Raw genomic sequence first — 13,998 nt, forward strand, 5'->3', positions numbered from 1 at the left:
AAGTCATATAGCATTGAAAGAGTGAGACTGATCAGTTAAACCATGTAAGTAATTTATAGTCTTACAGTTCATGAATTTTAAAACAGTCATGAATGACTCTGGAATTAATCACCTGTTTGGGTACCTAGTAAAATATAGACTGTCCCATATCAGTGGAATTTATTCATATGAATAAAGATATCCTCAGTAACAAAGAACAACCAATTCTGGCAGAACTGGTCAGACATCCTACCACACAGAAGAAAAAAGTTTAAAATGCTTGTATAGTGCAAAGACAACCTACTCTGAAGCTCATCACATCTTTCAGGAAGGTACATTATTATCCAGGTTTTAATTCTTACATTTAACACTACAAATGCTTACTTTGGTCACCTAGTGGAAACAGACTTGTGTAAAATATTAAAAAAAAAATGCCAACCATCTATTATTTTCTTTTGGTTATTGCCACTGTGTAAATCTGTGGGGAAAAGAGACTGGTTGGGTAAAATACCAGAGTGGACTGGACATCCAAAACTGCTACTGAAAAATCTTAAGGAAAAATCTGAATTCCTCCCATTTGCACCATTCCAGGAGATGCAGTATGAAAGGACCAGATACATGGAAACCCAAGATCTAGCATGCAGCAAGGAAAAAAAAAAAAAAATGAGTGATGCAAGGTAAGGAAGTCACTTAACCTCTCCACAATTCCATTTTTCTGTTCACAACAGTGATCCTGCCCCTATCATAAACAGAAACTGGAAGTGCTAATTAAGTTTGTAAGGCACTTGTGCTTTCTAAAGTGTAAAGTTATGAAGATATAGATTATAATTTGTAGAGCCAAAGCCTGCTAGAAGTAGTGCAACAATCTCATTATTACAGACAATAAGACTTACCAGCTGCATTTAGCTGAGAGATGTCAAAAAAAAAAAAAATAGTTAAGTGAATACTGGTTCAACAGCTGAATTGATTAGAATGTAAGTCTCCCATTAATTTTCACTGGAAAAATTCTATCTGGATACGAGTTTTTATTACCTTTTATAAGCATGTTATTTTCTATCATGCTTTGGTACCATGGCAATTGAGAACACAAGTCATCTGCAGATTCTGGCATCCCTGGAATTTGACATTTGCTACTCATAAAACACAGTTTGGGAATGTTCTGGAGTATTGTAAGCAGCTTTGTTCAAAATAAAAATGTAACTATTTGCAGATTTATTCTCTTTGCAGAACAAAGCAATAGGGAGGCTCTTTCTCATTTTAAACAAAAATCTCGCCTGCTTCTTCCCAGTCCGTCTGGTAGCACTCTCCATCCTCCCCAAGAGAGGGTCAGTAAATGACTGCTGAATCCACAAGCAGAAACATGCATAGGTTGAGAAGAGACCTCAGTTGGTGAGAACTCTCAATATGGGAAAAGATCCACAAAGAACAAGAGATGAGATAAGGGAGCGGATAAAATTGTGAGAGGGGAAGTAGAGCATGTAATGCTGCACGACATCACCAGCCAGCTCATACCAGAGCTACCAGTGCAATCAGGCTCAGATTTGAAAGAGGTCCTTGAACACACTCACCCCTCCCTGTAATCACCTACACCAGCCCTTTGGTTTGAACATTTGATGAGCACAGCCAAAGAAGCTGAAAGAGAACTTGAGCAAGAGAGGGGGAAAAAAAAAAAAATAGGGAGGTGGTAGGAAGGAATGAAGATGCAAGGAAAAAAATGGTTGTAAAATAAGACACTTCTTTTCCTCTCCTGATGGCTTCTCTCTGTGTCCCAGAACTATAATTCATATTCTTGGGTAATATTTATTTAACTTTAATTGGCTACAGAGATTGCCAGCAAAGCCAGCTATGAGCTAGCAAATGCAACTGAAAATAGAGCTCAGAGACTGGAAATGGTATCTGGGGATATGGTATGCTCCTTGCTGTACCTATCACAAACTTACTCATACACCTCCCACAGCCCATCTCAAAGGCGCTTGCCCAACATGGCCGTTTTATTTCCAAAGTCAAAGCTGATGTTAAACCAACTGTCATTGTCATATGGAAGAAGGCGAATATAAAAAGGTCACTGAAGTGCCAGATGGGAGAATTTTTGAACTAGAAGCTCTGACATTAATTCTCTGTGTTTGTCTGAAACACTGAATTCAGTGAGCTGATTAAATGTCTGTGCTGAATTGCCAAGAGAGGAAAAAGTCACTCTCACAGAAAGACCAACTGATCAGACCTGGGGTAGGAATCCCAGTTGCATAAAAATCTGAAAACATTTTTACCTGCATCAAGGAAAATAACATTTTATAACAGAAGTTAAAACTGATTACACAATTCTTTCCTTTCACCACCAACACACCAAGAGCTGCAATATACTACATATTTATTCTGCTAACTTGATACCTAAATGTTACCCTGGTTTTTCTGAGTTTTTTATAGCCTTTTTGATTTTCATAAATGGAGTCAGATCTTTTTAGTTACTGTAGAATATTAGAGCAGTTTTCTAACTTTTCCCACATATGTAACATAAACAAATCCTTTGTTTTTCATTCTCTGTCCTTTGTTTGCATATTTCTAACCTGAAAACAATTGTAACTGACAGTTGGTTTAGCCACTTGGCTGAGGGGTGAAAAACCCCAGAAGCCAATCTTCTGCTAGACCCACAAATGTATAAAAAGTAAGAAATAAAACAAAGAGGCTCTCTCTCCGCCCTGGCTCGGTTTGAGCTGGATCGGAAGGACCTCTGCCCTGTGAAAATCTCTTGTCTGCATGTGACTGCTTTGTGTGTCTCGGTGACACCTAAATATTAGCATAATTTCTGAATCAAGCACAATCCTGAAATCAGGAATTACTGAAAATTATTTTAGGTGCCCTCAACATGGTAAGGAGAAGCTGAGAATTTCTAATTTTTCTCTTTTTAAAATTTTTTTCTGTTCATAGTACAGCCTAACTTCAGAAAAGTGACTTTCCAATCCATTAAAGTTGGTGTTCCTCTCCTTGCAGAGAAAAAAGGTCCAGTTTTCAAGAGAGTCTGGATTAGATTTTAAGTGTATAAAGGCCTACATATGTCCTCAAAGCAAAACTCTGTTCTGTGACAGCAGACGTCAGGAGGAGTCACCTAAGGACAGGGTCTCAGATAAAGGTCACACTGAAGTCCTGACAGCCTCTAACGTTCATGAAAAGAGACAGAAACTCAACGGAGCTGATCTAAAGGGACATTTTGCTCTATTTCTGTACTGATGCCCCAAAATACAGTAACTGTGTTAGCAATAAAGCCTGGCAAATAAATTCTTTCTTTTACTTGCGCAGTGTTCACATTTGTCACGGTGGTATGTAATTCAATATGCCATGCAAGCCTTTCCTGAAATTGCAACCAGGCTGCTGCTTCCATTAACCTGGGTCCAGACTTGCTGCATCCACAAGTAGGAGGTTTCATTCCTTCAATAAACCAAACAGGAGGGCACAGGTGAGGATCAGCAGAAGTGTCAGTGTGGGAGAGGCAGCTTCCAGTGCCAGGCATGAGCCAAGGATGCCTTGGTAACCAGAAAGGTGGTGGAGAAAGTGTCTGAACATAAACACTCTCCCAATTGTGACAGGTGGTTTTTATACTCTTTTACTTAGTTACCCACTTGTATCTGTTGTCTATCTTCCTCTGTAACCATATGAACAGGATTTAAAAATAAAGATTAAAAAAATATTTTCAATCCCTTTTCCATTTCAGCCTCCTGCTCCAACAGATGGCTACATGTGCCAGTGCTAGTTTATACAGTTTTCTTTCCATAAGTGCATTATTAGTGGTTTTGTGCGAACAGTATATTAAGTCGTTCTGAGTTTACAGGTTTATAATTTTATTCTATCCTCCAAAACTCCCCCTGATCATGAAGTTATCAAAGGCATATCCATAAATGCAGTAAGTCTTCCCATTGCCAAGTTCAAGTGTGAGAAATCTTGAGAGACTTGACAACAAAATGCCTATTCTTGCTAGATTCTGAGGCTGTCAGTAAGGTTTTTAAGAAAATAAATCATAAACAACTCCATGCTTTGAAAATAAGTTCTACCCAGTTCCTTTAGGCTCCTTTGCCTATCCCTAGCAAGCCTCTTGATTCTTTCACAGTTATCATCGAGTACTTCAGACAGAAACAACAAAAAAACCTGTCCTTACAAGCAGGGACTGCAAAAAAACCCACTGCTGTTGGTGAGTCATGCAAGTGACAGTATAAGACTTAAGCCCAACTACTCAGACCTTTCACATATATGCTCTCCACATAAATGCTAAAGAGCACTTTTTTAATTGAAAGAAAAGATGAAGGGGATGGGTCATGTAACCATCTTTGTGACACATACACATTTGCAGGTGGAAAGGTTTTGCAGTTATCTTTTGTCTGGTGTGATGACAACCTTCATTGCAATGAAGCAGCATGCACGTAGCATAGTCATTAACAAATCAATGCCACTCTCATATTAGCTTCAGCAGATGTTTTAAAAGTGCTTTGAAAGAAATAATTCAAGACTAGAATGGTAAATTAGTTTGGGTCTTTTTCCTTCAGACCATTTCCTTCATTTAAAAAAAAAAAAAAAAACAAACCTGCTTCATTCCTTTCCCTGTTTTCTTCAATTTTCTTCCCTTCTTTTCCTTTTTAACTCTCTTTAGCAAAAGCCAGACGGTAAACTGGGCAATGAGAGTTGCTTGCTTCATTTTGCTAATGTATTTCAAAGTCTCATTTTAGCACCAAGAAAAGAAATCTCCCCTGCTCTTACTTGTTTCATCCCTGAGGTCAACAACCCTACAGGTTGAGAAATGCAGCTTCCAAGGCAGATGAATGTCACATGGAAAGACAAGTTCTCTGAGCGTTTCTAGATCTGCTCCTCTACATATTACCTTCCTAACCACTGAATTTGACAAAGTATCCTCTATCAAATCAGCACAGTACAAAGGTAGAGGCAGAAAAAGAGCTTCAACTTTGTCATTATTCTCTTGTGTGAAGAATCTTCCAAGATCTGAATAACCTACATTCCAACTTGGTCTCCCTGAAATCTTCGTAACAGCCATCCGTGACCTTTCTGCCATTGTTTTCTTTCATGGAAGTTTGAGAGTTCAGACAAGGACGACAAGCCCAGTTTCACAAATAATTAAATGAAAAGTCCTTATCTGTGTTTGGATTTCATATACACCTGACTTCTTTTTTTAAAACTTGTTCTTTCTGGTTTTTTCCCCTCAGACAAATGACCTGGTTACAGAATTCTGTAAAAACTTGAATGAAAAGTCTCAAAGGAATTTTCTAGCAGATACTGCAGGTTTGCCAGACTTGCAGCAGCACAATAACTTTCAAAGCAAAAAGGTGTAAGGGAGCCTAATGAAACTTGCTTCTCAGTGCATAACGTGCTACAGTGGAAAACATGCCATATCCTACAATTCAGAATTTAGTTAGATGCATAGTTGAAAATTATAGCATATTAAGTTACTCCAAATATGAAGAACACTCCAGAACATCTTTTCTTGCCAAGATGTATAAAACTTAAAATGGAGAGGTTTCAAGCTTATACTGAGAAGAGCTCATCATAAGAAGGAGGCTACAATTTTATAATGAGAATTCTATGAACAGCATAGAGATAATGCTCTTCTTTTTTTAAAAAAAAAACCCTATGTATTTCAACAGAGAAGTGAAAATCACTGCTGCTTCTTTGATGTGTTCAAGCTAAAACATGTACTGTAGCAGACTTATGACTGTGCTCTAATGAATTTTAAAGAATAAGCTGTAACAGCACAAAGCAGCCAAGCCTTCTGCAGTCGGTGGCAATTTGCACCTCCAAAGCTGTGAATTTATCATGAATCACTTTCAACAAGCAACAAATTTAGAGAATCAAATTGGTCAAAAATCACATCTATCATTAGAACATCAGTGTGAAAAGTCCTCCAACCTTACAGTACATTAAGCATCTCATGAAAATATTGTCACAAAACTGAGAGTGATTGTAGATATTTTGCATAGCTTACCCTGCACAGCTGCCTACAATGTACAATCACAGTTTCTAATTATATAATTTATGTATCTGGACTACTTTGCCAAACACAGAAAGTTCCTTTCCAACTTGAAAATTAGGGAGCTGGTTCCACCACTTTCCTAGACACCAGCAAAACCAACCATCTCATCATTAAACTATAGAACTTTTCAAGACAACTCTTCTGCATTACATCAAAATGAAATTTCTATAGCCAATATTTAACAACAGAATCAATTTGTTTATTAAAACCCCCACTATTTACAGGGAAGTCCAGGCAAACCTATTTTATACATACTCTCTAAGAGTTTAAATATATTTTCTGTGTACTTACACAGAGATTTAATAAAATGGAGAAGGACATATTCAAACACTCTAAGTCTGTAGACTGAAATGAATTAAGTGAAGCTGAGGTTTCACAATATATAAATAGACATAATGCTTTTTCCTAGTGGTTTCACTTCCCCAACGCTCGCTTGGCAACATTTGGTATCTTCCTCTTCAGGTAAGTTGTATACAATTTAATATTAAATTACAAACATCTAACACAGCAAAACTGAAATATAACTGACATAAATTCTATTCCATTTCCTGGACAGAATGATACAGACTGATATGATATTTGTTACTAGCTTAGGTTATTTTATATTTATATAACATCTAACTTAAGTTTATCAAGTTATTTTTCAATCAGAAGCTGCAACAGTACTGGTCATCAGGATGAGATAGAAAGTTCAGCTCTAGAATTAAGGTACACAAATTCTAACAAAAAATCCTATAAATATTTGCAAAATAAAAGAAAAATCTCCACTCACACTTTTCACACCATTTCTGATTAGCACACTAAAACAAAGACAACAGATAAAACTGCACATATCCATGTCCTCTGCAAGCCAGTTCAGAACTGATACAGCAACTTTAGAGAAACCCATCCACTCAGGAATATGATAAACAAAAGAGCAAAATCACCAGCAATAGAGAGAAAGCCAAGAAGTTACTTCTACAAAGGGCAAAATGATGTGGTTTTGGGGTTGACTCAAAAATTTTGTAATACAAAACCACCTCCCTGAATTCAACATTCAGTACTACGTTAAATTACTGTTTCACTACTTGCTTTTCGCTAAATGGCTAAATCCAGTAATATATGTTGTGGTGGTGCAAAAGTTATTTTATTAGGTTTTTAAGTGTTTTATATAAATAATTTGCAGGTTTTTATAAGAAGTTTTGTAAAATGGTTTGTTCTCTGTACCCCCATTCTTCCCAAAGGTTCTTACCCCTTATATTGCTGTCAATCCCCTCTCTCCTTGGGCGCCCTGTCTGTCACCTCGGGACCCTTCCCCAGATTATGGAAAATTCCAGGGAGGGTGTCAAGTGATAGGCTGGTGCCTGGGGAATCCCCTTTCCCCCATCGCAGGGTGGTTCCCCTGTTGAATGTTCCCACCCCTAGTTCCACCCTGAGTTAGCCTGCTTGGTTAATCTGTTGTTGCCACCTCTTGTTCCTCCCCCATTTAAAAGTTACTGCACAGCCATTGTTCGGGGTCTCTCCTGAGCAGCAGTGGTCAGGTGTGGAGCTCCCGTTCGGTCTCCCCCTCAATAAAACCCTGTTAACCCTGCTCAGAGAGTCGCCTTTCTATCCGTCGCCGTGGTCGTGACTACCAACAAGTCCGTCACAGGGTGTGGGGAACCGAGATCCCACAGGGAGGAGGGAGCCAGTCGAACTAGCGAGTCCAACCTGAAGCGCGTGTGCCATGGTGTGGGACTGAGCTAGCCCGTGAGCCTGTGCTTCCACGCGCACAGTGGACACCACGACAATATGCAGGTTTATATTAGGGAGTAGAATGAAAGATATCAGTGAAAAATATGCCACACATGAAAGAGATGCATCAAATCAAAGATTCCAACAATATACAATACACTTTTATCAAAAGCAAAAAGCAGTCACAGAAAGATATTTACTGAACCATAGCAAAACACAGAAGTCACCATATCGGTGGAAGGAGCACATAAGGACTGATGGAGCTGTTATTGGGAGAACATGTCCTGATATTAACATTATAATAACAGTATTAAGAAAAATGAAGTCCTTAAGGGTCAGATTCTTAAAACGATGGGTACATTCCTTCCTAACCTGGTGGCAGAAAAAAAACTTAATCAAAGATTGTGGAAGCCAGCATGGACCTAAGGGAACTCAAGTTCAAAAAATAGTAATTAACCTGTTCTTCCCAAACTAAGGACACCAGCTATTCTTTTCTTTAGTTCAGAAATAGGCTTTGGAGAACTGATACTGCACAGGCTCTCTGTTGTTTCAGGTAATATTTGTCAGGATACTCCTATTCATTTCAACAGGGATTGTAAACTCTAATTATCATTGTATCAATACCTGAAGCACTTAGGAACACTTTAACACTAACATTATCAAACCCAATTTAAAAACCATATACGGCAGTCTCTGACAGCTGAGTATTTTTGCCTTTCTGGGACTTCAAAGGGAAATAACCCCAAAAGACCTGTCTGGGTCTGCTCAGCAGTTCCTGTGACCTTTAAGGGGCACATCTGCACTCACATTTATACTGAAGTTGCCAAACATGACAGCCCAAATTCTCACCTGTCCCAGGCTGAGTACTCACACACACTCTCACCCCAGCAAAATCCTGCTGACCCCAAAGACCCACCAGGGCAGCTACTGAAATCTGCAGGGGCAAACACCCAGTGAAAGCTGGCACTGTTCAAGGATTTCCCTTAAAAAACAAAAGAATCCCTTACCCCTTCCCTCCACAGCTGGAGCCCAGGAGAGCTGCCCGTGCCAGCTGCCCTGTGGGACCAGCCAGATACTCCTGCTCTTCAGCCTAATCACAGCCCCTTCATGGCTCTATCCATGTTCTCGTGTGTGGAGGCTCTGGGAGAAACAAGAACTGCCTGCCTGACACAGACAGAGCACCTGCTCAGAGGTCAACCCTCCAAAGAGCCCACCAGTGCTATCAGCGTGAGTGGAAAACGTCAAAACCTGTTGGAGCAGATTTGATTTTGCAGATTTTAGGTACTGGTTTTGTTTAAGATTTACACAGGGGGGAAAAAAAAAGGTGACCATTTTTGCTATAGGACATCAATGGCTGGCCAACCTTGCCCTTAGACGAGATCTTGATGAGATTTTGCCTGCTGAGCTACAACTCCTTGGCATTCTTTCTTCCTGGAGTCAGAGTCATTAAGGAGACTATGGCAAACCCTCACTCCTCAGGTAATCCCTTATTTCCTGCTGTGACAGACCCCAGCCTCACTAAAAAACTGATTCACACAAAGACCTTTATATTTACAGAGCACTTGGCAATAACTGCCTATTAAACTATGTATTTTTTCCCTTTCTCATCTGTGTTCTTAAGTTTTGGCCACATTTTGCACATTTTAAGTTAAGTTTTCTAGCTGGTTAATTTGGGATCTGTGTTTAACTAAGTATTACCATGGGGAATATTATTTATCAATAAAATATTTTGAAAACATTTTCATATGCTCAGAAAACTAAAATGTGAGAACTCTAGAGACAGTAGTAACACAGCAAGCAGAGATGAGACTTTCGACTTGGGGAGAAGAAACACTTGGAGCTCAGAAGATAATGGAAGCAACAAATTTCCTATATATAAGTAGACAAAAAGATAACACTAAGAGAAAACCACAATTTAAAATTGTCTTTTAAAAAATCCCTCATGCCTGAACTTCCATTCATTGTACAATATGTGGGCAAACACAAGTGGTTTGATTACTTCTGTGCATTAAACAATGGTTTGCAATTCATTAATAGGCATGACAATATAAGCAAAGAAAAGTTTCCATAAAAATCATAAGAAAAAATACAACTGAAATAACTATTACAACAGAAACATTATGGGTAATTAAAAAAAAAAAAAAAAAAAAAAATCTCTACTTTCTGAGAAAAAACTATGTAAATTAAGGTTGTATATACTGTGAAACTGACCACATCACATCACTTGTATTCCAGTATATACAGCATTTTTAAAGAAGGAACTCCGGCAAAATAATAATGAAACCTTCAGAAAATAATTGATGTAGGACTGAATCTTTACCCTTTAATCATATTCAGTGACAAAGAGGAAGAACCCTTTAATTGGCAAGCAAAGAAAAAGAAAACATGAATCCCTGTCAAACTAGTTATTTGATCACACACTGATACACAACTGATCTCTGCTTGGAGTATAATTCACATGCTGCATAAAGATAAGCATTCTTCTCTAGAAAAAAAGTCCCTTTGCTTTTGTCCTTAACTAGTAATAGCAAAAATAATCTCTCATCACTTTACTGTTACTACCACAGCTCATTTCCTGTAAATATTAGAACATATGGTGAAATACTATTATTTTGTTCAGCTCCAATGGATTTTTGTTGAGAGTATTCTATGGCTTGATCTACAACTGAAATACACTAGTTGTAAGTTAAGTCATCATAAGTAATTCAAATAATTCCATTCTATGGCCACATTTTAATCTTTCTGTCTTGCACTAATAGTAACTGCTGCTCTTTTCTTCCTCTCTTTCCCTGAATATGCTGCTGCTCTAAGCTTTCATATGTTGAAATATTCCACTAAGATCCAAACCACTGTCAACACACTCCTACATAAGCATTCAAGAATGACTACCTAAAAAGACTACCTCACTTTGTGTTATATTAAATAAAGACAGCATGCAAGAGAAATAAAATCATGACAGAGGTTAACAAGGCAAAAAAATATTCTGACATCCATGCTATAGTAGGTATCTATAAAGGATGGTTTCAGTTTTATTTTCTACCACCCAGCAAATCTGTAACTGTTATAGACATTTATTCAGATATATCAAGATGCACAGACTTGTTAGCGGAGATGAAAAAGTGGCTGATCACGTCCTTCACTCACTCATCCCAGAGGGCGTTCAGCCAAGCATGTATCGGAAAAAATTGCCCATACTATCCTCTTAATACAATTATAAATAAGGCTGCCAGAGAGAGAGAGAGATACAAAGCTGTACTGAGAAAAGCGTTGCTTTTAAGCCTTCCCCTACCTTTTCCCTGGTATTTACAAACCGCAGGCAGTACTGCTGGGGAATCTCACCAGGGTGGCTGCCGAGAGGTCTCATGTGGCATTCCCAGCTTCCCACCGCCTCCCTCTGCCTGGATGTTAAGCATTCCCGAGAAAACCCACCCTGACATGCACAGAATGAATCCTGCTCAAGTTGGAAGCATGTGATAACTAGGTTTCAGGTTGAAACAGGAAACCGCAGCACCCAATTAATCCCAGAGATTTAAACAAGCCCCATCTTACCGTTTCGGTGTTGCCCAGATCAGGTCAGATTCACCTGCAACTCTTTGGCATCTCTCTAGCAATGTTAGTGTTTGCAGCCAGGCCGGGCTCATTCAGCAACTGAATTCACAACATCTTTCTGCACTAGCAAGCTGAAACGGTACGGCTGTACTACAGCTAAGAAAGGGGGAAATCTAAAGCAGCAAACAAAGAAATCCCTCAAGACAGGGTAATCCCAGTGGAGTAGAATATAAAAGGTACAGATGAGCACTGAGAGTACAATATTTCTCTGTCTAAATTTCATCAGCAATACTATGCTCTTTCTAAAAAGATTTTTTTTTTTTTTAAATATATGATGGACTTGCCTGTGGAGTTCCCAGAAAGGCAGAGTATCCAGGCTCTGCAGCAGCATTGCAGCCAAAGTAACCATGCATATGCTATCTAGGCAATTTACAGCAGTCTTTTGGAAAAGATATTGATTTACAGTGTAGCACTGCCTCTACCCAACACAGAACTGCAGCCAAAATAGCTAATAGTGATTTCACAGGAATTAAGGGGAAAACTTCAACATTCAAAAAAGGACGAAACTAATCATTCCCAATTCAATTCTGTCCCAGTCCTGAAAGATATCAGCAAGTTCTAGAGTGAAAAAATGACATTATACAAGTAATCTAAGGGCCCCTGTAAACAAGCACTATGAATACCACTATCCACTTTTTCATAAACAATAAATACTAAAAATAATTTAAAATTTATTGAGTCAAAAAATGCACTCTCAAGTTAGTTTCAGCATTTTAAGGATGAAACTTAGTATTTAATTTATGAATGTACAAAATACACAAAGCTGTGAGCAGGCAATAGACACCTACTCCATGCTGGGAATCCACTACTCAGCCCAAGCAATGTTGAGTGCGGTAGGAAGGAAAAGAGGGCAGCAGGAGCAAACCCTAGCAAACCCTCCGAGAGGGCTTCTCCAAGAAGGAGGCAGTGCATCGCCTCCATCTCCTACTCCTACAGCAACCCCTGCTGGCCTGTGCTACAGATGGCTCCTGGCTCCCCAGAAACTGCCTGGGGTTGGGGGAACACTGGGCAGACTACACTGGGACAGGGAATAGTAATGTGTACATCAGTGAAACCTTCGAGAGGAAAAGCACGCAGCTCAGCTGAGATGACATCTTCGGCATCCTGAAATATTCTTCATTTTTATGCAATGATGAGGTACAATGAACTAGCAGGCAAAACACAGCCCTGGCTCACACCCCGGGCACTCCAGTGACCCTCATCCCAGAACCATTGGAAATGGGCTCCCCTGCAGAGCTCCACTTTGAACACAGCAGAGTGTGCTCAAACACAACTCATTTGCTTAGGTCCTGCCTTAGTCACCAAGACTCACACACAGTGACATACTTCTCAACTCTGGGCTCACACCTGAACCTAGTATCAGTGGCTCCACTGACATAAAAAAACTTGAGTGGCATAAGCAAATTCTATAACACAATTCCAAAATTATGTAGTAGTAATCTTTTTCCCTCATCTATTTCCCGACCCTGGTCACAGAGACATCTCCAGACTTCTCAGTTTGTCAACTTGGTTTCTAAGCAGATAGGCGGCTTCAGATCTCCTGAAAAATATATGACTTCCACTTGCTTGAACAAAATTTTATTCTCCTCTCTCTCAAGTGTGAGGCTCAGAAAAAATCATGAATAAGAGCTTCCAGTTGAAATTATGAGAAAATACTTTCACAATGTTTACAATTCTTGGCCTTATTCTGTCAACAATAAATTTGTCTGAGGCTGAGGGAGAACAGGACAGAAGGATGCTCAAGAAAAAGAAAAAAAGATGGTGAGTAAGCACCTGCAGAGACCAATATGTGCCAAAAGACAGGCACCATGCTGAGGGAAAAGTCGTGGACAGCCATGAAAAGAGGAAACACAGAAGGCAAAAAAGGCAAGCCAGAGAAGCAGGGAACTGCATTCTAGACAAGGTGTTGGGCCAAGGCACAGAGACTGAAAGCAAGTCACACAGCCTACGAAGTTATAGAATCACAAAATATGATGAGTTGGAAAGGTCTCCCCAAGATCACTGAAGGCCAGCTCCTTATCCTGCACAGGATCATCCCCAAGAATCAAACCATGTGTCTGAGAGTGTTATCCAAATGCTTCTTGAACTTTGTCAGGCTGGTGCTGTGGCCACTTCCCTGGGGAGCTGTTCCAGTGTCCAGCCACTCTCTGGGGGAAGAACCTTTTTCTAATATCCAACTGAAATCCCTCCAACACAGCTTAATGCCCTTCTTTTGGGTCCTGTCACTGGTCACCACAGAGAAAAGATCAGCACCTGCCCCTTTGCTTCCTCTCCTGAGGTAGACTGCCATGAGGTCTCCCCTCAGTCTCTTCTCCAGGCCCAACAGACCAAGTGACCTCAGCCACTCCTCATACTGCTTCCCCCTAGATGGTTGTTCACCATCTCTGGAGTGCTCCTTTAGACTTTCTCTATTACCTTTATATCCTTCTTATATTGTGGCACCCCAAACTGCCCCCAGCACTCAAAGTGAGGCTGCCCCAGTGCAGAGCAGAGCAGGACAATCCCCTTCCTTGTCTGATGCACCCTAGGATAGGGTTGGCCCTGCCGGCTGCCAGGGCATGGCTGACTCAAATTCAACTCACCACTGACCAGGACCCTCATGTCCCTTTCTGCAGGGCTGCATTCCAGTCATTCTCCACTCTGTCCACACTTGATTGACCCATTCCAGG

At 39.8% G+C, this 13,998-nt stretch overlaps 1 protein-coding gene across 7 annotated transcripts in view; it reads right to left on the minus strand.

Annotated features, from left to right (window-relative positions):
* CDK14 (cyclin dependent kinase 14) overlaps positions 1-13,998 on the minus strand; it is a 349,244-nt gene that overhangs the window by 269,818 nt on the left and 65,428 nt on the right. The window contains exon 1 of one of the 7 annotated variants that reach the window (XM_040088105.2): positions 11,270-11,402. The exons of 5 other annotated variants lie outside the window; for them this stretch is intronic. Coding sequence is in view for 1 of the 2 variants with exons in the window: in XM_040088095.2 (XP_039944029.1) it covers positions 11,010-11,084 (75 nt within the window). In the remaining variant the exon portion in view is untranslated. Of the gene's footprint in view, positions 1-11,009; positions 11,132-11,269; positions 11,403-13,998 lie in introns of those variants that run through there. One more of the 7 variants, XM_040088095.2, reaches the window with a different exon arrangement.

Source organism: Hirundo rustica, chromosome 1 (genome assembly GCF_015227805.2).
Source record: "Hirundo rustica isolate bHirRus1 chromosome 1, bHirRus1.pri.v3, whole genome shotgun sequence".
Taxonomy (NCBI): domain Eukaryota; kingdom Metazoa; phylum Chordata; class Aves; order Passeriformes; family Hirundinidae; genus Hirundo; species Hirundo rustica.